Here is a 6,615-nt window from a genome sequence, read left to right on the forward strand (position 1 = left end):
TTTTTTTTTTTTTTTTTTTTTTTGGCAGGGAAGAGGTACAGGTGGGTGTGCTCCCCCACAGATGGACATTTTTGTTTCCCACTTGGAACTGTTGTAAATAACAATATGATGAAAGTGTGTTTGTGTATAGAATGTGTATTTTCCTAGCATAGATACCCAGAATCAGAATCATTGAGACAAAGAACAGGATCATCTCATTGTTTCTTTATATGGCTTTTCTGATTATAAAAGTAATACATGTTCTTTGTCAAAATATGGAAAATACAGAAAACCTAAAGAAGATAATAAAACCACCCATAGTCCCACCGTCCAGAGACAACATGGGTATGCTTCCTTCTGGTTACATATGTAGCTCTTATTGTTATTATTAATAGTAATAATAATCTTGGCAAGCTTGCATTTTTTTATTGGCTGCCAACTATTCCATCTATTGTGATTCTGGCATTGTGACATTGAACTTCTGATTTTAAATGATGTTGCTGTGGACCTCTTTGAGGGTGAAGCTTTCTGAGATAGGAGGGTGTGATCAAGCCAGGAGGAGGTATTCAGGGAGGAAAGAAACCCCGAGGCCGGGTGCGGTGGTTCACGCCTGTCATCCCAGCACTTTGGGAGGCTGCGTTGGGCAGATCACAAGGTCAGGAGTTTGAGACCAGCCTGGCCAACATAGTGAAACCCCCATTTCTACTAAAAATAAAAAATTAGCCGGGCATGGTGGCACACGCCTGTAGTCCCAGCTACTTGGGAGGCTGAGGCAGGAGAATCGCTTGAACCCAGGAGGCAGAGGTTGTGGTGAGCCGAGATCATGCCACTGCAATCCAGCCTAGGCAACAGAGCGAGACTCCGTCTCAAAAGAAAAAAAAAAAGGAGCCCCGGAAAGGCTCTTCTCTGCTAGTCCCCCATCTGACCTCACCTCTCTATGCCTGTAGAGTCTCTGGAGCTGATAGCCACAGCAGCAGAGCACTCGAATGCTGCCATCCGCAAAATGGTGAGTGGCCCTTCTAGCCCCTGCCCTTCCTTGGCCACCCACCTGTGGTATCTCCATCCTGGGGTGGGGGTGTCATGACTTGTGAGCATCTGACAGGAGGCTGGCACCCCAACCGTGCCTTTTGTTCCCTGTCTTCTGCCAGGAGCGAATGCATAAGCTGCTGAAGGTATATGAGCTGTTAGGGGGCGAGGAGGACATTGTCAGCCCCACCAAAGAGCTCATAAAAGAAGGCCACATCCTTAAGCTGTCAGCAAAGAATGGGACCACTCAAGACCGATACCTCATACTAGTAAGTGCCAGGCACGGAATTGTGGGTGGGTCATGCCCCTCCCAACACACACACACACACACATAGTGACCTGGTACTCACTCAAGACTATACCTCCTTTCATTCCTGAAAGAGGAAAATAATGAAAAACAAAGACTAGACCTCCTGCTAGCCATTCTCTCCTCTAGTAATGAATTGTATTTTCACTACCTAGCTAGGATTTTTTTTCTCCACTTTACAGATGAAGTAACTAAGCTTTGCAGAGAAGTGACTTGCCCGAGGTTCCCCACTAGGGAGTGTCTTCCACGCCTAGGCTCTTTCCTTGTGACCCATGTGCCCAATTTGGGCTGTCTTTTCTCCATCTATTGCCTACAATCCTCAGCAGTAAAGCTTCAGGGCAAGGAGCTGGGCCACATCCCCACTAGGCCCTCCACACATACATCCCAAACTTTTTCCTTCCTAGTTCAACGACCGCCTCCTTTACTGCGTGCCCAGGCTGCGGCTCCTTGGCCAGAAGTTTAGCGTGCGGGCACGCATCGATGTAGATGGCATGGAGGTGAGCATCCAGGAGGTGGGAAATGGGAAGCTGGAGTGGGGCATTGGTATTGGGAGGAACAAAGATACTGGCTTTGACCCCGAGTCTGTGTGTGTATGTGTGCAGAGGGCTAGGGCCCTGTGGAGTTCAGTGGCCTCACCATGCCCCTTTCTCCCTCCATTCAGCTAAAGGAGAGCTCCAACCTCAATCTGCCTCGAACCTTCCTGGTGTCAGGAAAGCAGCGCTCCCTGGAGCTCCAGGCCAGGTACTTGTCCTTGCCTATGCCTTTCCTCCAGCGCCTACCTCCCTTTTCTTCAGATATGCTGAGGCATTCCAGGCCCAGAGATTGTTCCAGAGACAGGATGGGCACCTTTCCCCAAAGATGCAGGCTTGCTCTTCAGCGGTGGGGGTGATCCCTAAGGGTTAGACGCCATTTAGATTCAGGGTGAGTACTTCACGATGTGGGGAAATGTGGCACTCCTGCCAGGGGAACCTTTTGGAAAATGAATAAGCTCTCCCTAATTAAAGCAAGAATTTCTTCTGGTGGATTTTGTTAGAGGAGAGAGAAGAATGGGATGCGAAACCCAACATGAATAATACCACCACAAACAGTTTATTGTAGATTCAGAGATCTAAGAGACATAACAATCAAATGCAGTACTTGGTCCATGACAGAAGACTGGTTTGGGAAAAAGAGCCCTAAAAGACATTTGTGGGACAATAAGAGAAAATTTGGATGTAAAGTGAACGTTAGATATTGAGAAATTATTGCTGTCTTAGGTGTAATAATGGTATGGTGGTTATGCAGGAGAATGGCCTTGTTTTGCAGCAGTGCATGCTGAGGGCTTAGTATCACAGTGTCTGTTAATTACTTAAAAATGGTTCAGCACCCAAAAAGTACATATGTAACCATACATACACATTTGCACACATATACATACATACACATACACAGTCATGCACCGTATAACAACATTTTGGTCAATGACAGAGCATATATACACAGTGGCCCCATAAGATTAAAGTACTATATTTTACTATACCTTTTCTTTTCTTTTCTTTTTTTGAGACAAAGTCTCACTCTGTCACCCAGGAGTGCGGTGGCGTGATCTCAGCTCACTGCAACCTCCGCCTCCCAGGTTCAAGCAATTCTCCTGCCTCAGCCTCCTGAGTAAGTGGGATTACAGGTGCATGCCACCACGCCCATCTAATTTTTGTATTTTTAATAGAGACAGGGTTTCGCCATGTTGTCCGGGCTGGTCTCAAATTCCTGATCTCGAGTGATCTGCCTGCCGTGGCCTCCCAAAGTGCTGAGATTACAGGCATGAGTCACCGCGCCTGGCTTTACTATACCTTTTCTAGGTTTAGATATGTTTACATACCCAAATAATTAGTGTGCTATAAATTGCTACAATATTCAGTACAACTGTAACATGCTTTACAGGTTTGTAGCCTAAGAGCCATAGGCTGTACCTTATAGCCTAGGTGTGTCATAGGCTAGACCATCTAGTGAACTAGTGTCAGTACACTCTCTGATATTCGCACAACAATGAAATGGTCTAATGACACCTTTCTCAGAACACATCCCCGTGGTTAAGTGACGTGTGACTGTATGTACATATATATGAAGTAAATATGGCAAAATATAAAAAAAATTTTGCATCTCTATAGAGGGTATATAGATATGTATTGTGCTATCCTGTTTACTTTTTTGTATGCTTGAAGTTTTTTATAACAAACATTTTTAAATAATAGCATGGGATAATGGCCAGCCATTTAACAGAGGGGCCTTTCATATCCATTTTCTACTTGGATGATTATAATCATAGCTCATATTTCCTGAAGACTTAGTTTTTTGCCAGGTACTGTTTTGAGTGAATGTTAACTTAAAATTTTAAGTCTAAGTTGACTAGTCAAAAGCTTACAAGAGCCCTAGAAGTAGCTACTGTTACCATAAATCTACTTTACAAATGGGGAAGCTTAGGTGTAGGACAGTTCTGCATGCAGGGCACACTGGCTCACACCTGTAATCCCAGCACTTTGGGAGGCCAAGGTAGGAGGATCACTTGAGGCCAGGAGTTTGAGACCAGCCTGAGCAACATAACGAGACCTCGCCTCTTAAAAAAAAAAAAAAAAAGAAAGAAAGAAGAAAGAAAGAAAGAAAAAGAATATTTATGTACTTGCCCAAGATCCCAGAGCAAGAAAGGAGCAGAGCTGAGACTGGAGCTCAGGTCATCCAGCCCTGGAGTCCACGTTCCTAACCAGTGTCTATGCTGCTTTCTGAGGGCCCAGGTGAAAGGGTATCAGGGTCATGGTGAGGGCCAGAGGATGGATTCATGTCAGTAGATGGCCTGTTTCTGACAGGCTGTGAGAGTGAGAAATGACTGGCTGTGACTGTGAGGAGGTGGGAGAGAGAGATGAATGTGAGATAGAGGGTGTCCTCCTGGGGGATGAAGTGAGTCTTGAAGCTTGGGGAGATTGAGAGCCTCAAGGAGGCCTGCAGCAGGGAAAGTGAGAGCAAAGCACATGCCCTGCACATCCAGGGGAGTGACAAGCCACGTGACAGGTACTCATCATCTGCAGAGAGGAAAGGGACTGCAGTGGGACACTGGGTCCAGAAGGGGCAGCCAAGCAGTGTAGGATTTCCTCCTAGTGGCAGCAGGAAGGCATGGAGGGTTTGCTTTGCTTTGCAGTCACTTTTACTGCCCTTAAAAGAAAAAAGAAATTTAATGTAAATTTTCAAATATCCAGAAAAATATAAGTACAAGCACCCAGATGCCCACAACTTAGACAGCTGCTTCTCAACTTTGGCAACCATTAGAATCAGCTGGGGAGCTTTTAAAAATTACGGATGCCTGGGACCCATCTGCGGAGATTCTGATTTAATTGGCTTGGGGGATAGCCTGAACATGGAGAGCTCTAAAAGCTCCCCAGTTGATTTTATTTTAGTTTTAATTTTATTTATTTATTTTGAGATGGAGTCTCGCTCTGTCACCCAGGCCAGAGTGCAGTGGTGCGATCTCGGCTCACTGCAACCTCCGCCTCCCGGGTTCAAGCGATTCTCCTGCCTTAGCCTCCTGAGTAGCTGGGACTACAGGTGCATACCACCGCACCCGGCTACTTTTTGTATTTTCAGTAGAGACAGGGTTTCGCCATGTTGACCAGGCTGGTCTCGAACTCCTGACCTCGTGATCTGCCCGGCTCGGCCTCCCAAAGTGCTGGGATTACAGGCATGAGCCGCCACACCTGGTCCCCAGATGATATTAATGTGTGTATCAGGGTGTACAACCACTTATTTAAGAGTCAACAACTATTGACATTAAATGTCTTTTGCTGAACCATTTTAAAGTAAATTACAAATATTAGGACACTTCACCCCTATACACTTCAGCATGAATAGCCAAAAAAAACACTACTGTAGTTCTTTTTTTTTTTTTTTTTTTTTTTTTTTTTTTTTTTTTTTTTTTTTTTTTTGAGATAGGGTCTCTCCCTGTCATCCAGGCTAGAGTGCAGTGGCATGATCATGGCTTCCTGCAGCCTCAAACTCCTGGGTTCAAGTGATCCTCCTGCCTCAGCCTCCCAAGTAGCTGGGAATGCAAGCATATGCCACCATGCCCAGCTAATTTTTGTATTTTTTGTAGAGATGAGGTCTCACTATGTTGCCCAGGCTGTTCTTGAACTCCTGGCCTCAAGCGATCCTCCCGCTTCAGCCTTCCAAAGTGCTGAGACAACAGGTATGAGCCACCACTCCTGGCCTATTGTGCTCTTAAAAATAAAAAGCAACACTTGTTCATTTCTAAGCAATTATAAATTAGAAAATACAGATAAATAAAATTTTTATTTGAGTCACAGTTTCTCTCTCGTTGCCCAGGCTGGAGTGGCAGCAGTAGCGCCATCTTGGCTCACTGCAAGCTCTGCCTCCCAGGTTCAAGTGATTCTCTTGCCTCAGCCTCCCAAGTAACTGGGATTATAGGCTCTCGCCACCACACCCAGCCAATTTTTGTATCTTCAGTAGAGACGGGGTTTCGCCATGTCATGTTGGCTAGGCTGACCTCAGGTGATCCACCTGCCTCGGCCTCCCAAAGTGCTGGGATTATAGGCGTAAGCCACCGCACCTGGCCAATAAAATGATTTTTTAAAAGAATACGATCAGAATAGGGCAGGCACGGTAGCTCATGCCTATAATCCCTACACTTTGGGAGGCTGAGGAGAGAGGATCACCTGAGGTCAGGAGTTTCAAGACAAGCCTGGCCAACATGGCAAAACCCCGTCTCTACTGAAAATACAAAAATTAGCCAGGCGTGGTGGCGCACACCTGTAATCCCAGCTACTTGGGAGACTGAGGCCAGAGAATGGCTTGAATCTGGAAGGCAGAGGTTGCAGTGAGCCGAGATCGTGCCACTGCACTCCAGCCTGAGTGACAGAGCGAGACTCCGTCTCAAAAAAAAAAAAAAAAAAAATACAATCAGAATAAGGTGATTGCAGTGCAGTGCAGAGCAGATAGAAGAGTCAGGGAAGGAAGACAAAGGGAAGGGGAACTCACACTGATTGAGCATCGAGTGTGCCAGACATTGTGCTGAGCACTGTACACGTTACCTCAGTTACTGCTCAGAACCCAGAGAGTGATAATCATTATCTCCATTTTACAAATGAAAAAAAAAAAACTACCCTCTTTTCTCAAACTTGACATCCCAGCAACAGATAATTTTTTTTCTTTTTTGAGACAGTCTCACTCTGTCGCCCAGGCTGGAGTGCAGTGGGACGATCTCCGCTCACTGCAACCTCCGCCTCCTGGGCTCAAGCGATTCTCCTGCCTCAGCCTCCCAA

At 45.8% G+C, this 6,615-nt stretch overlaps 1 protein-coding gene across 1 annotated transcript in view; it reads left to right on the forward strand.

The window, feature by feature from the left end:
* The window catches only part of FGD1 (FYVE, RhoGEF and PH domain containing 1), a 50,794-nt gene that overhangs the window by 38,373 nt on the left and 5,806 nt on the right, over window positions 1-6,615 (forward strand). The window contains 4 exon segments of the mRNA XM_017892656.1: window positions 927-985; window positions 1,128-1,274; window positions 1,717-1,809; window positions 1,974-2,053. Coding sequence (XP_017748145.1) covers window positions 927-985; window positions 1,128-1,274; window positions 1,717-1,809; window positions 1,974-2,053 — 379 coding nt within the window.

The sequence above is a fragment of the Rhinopithecus bieti genome, unplaced genomic scaffold, assembly GCF_001698545.2.
Source record: "Rhinopithecus bieti isolate Rb0 unplaced genomic scaffold, ASM169854v2 scaffold_23323, whole genome shotgun sequence".
Lineage (NCBI taxonomy): Eukaryota > Metazoa > Chordata > Mammalia > Primates > Cercopithecidae > Rhinopithecus > Rhinopithecus bieti.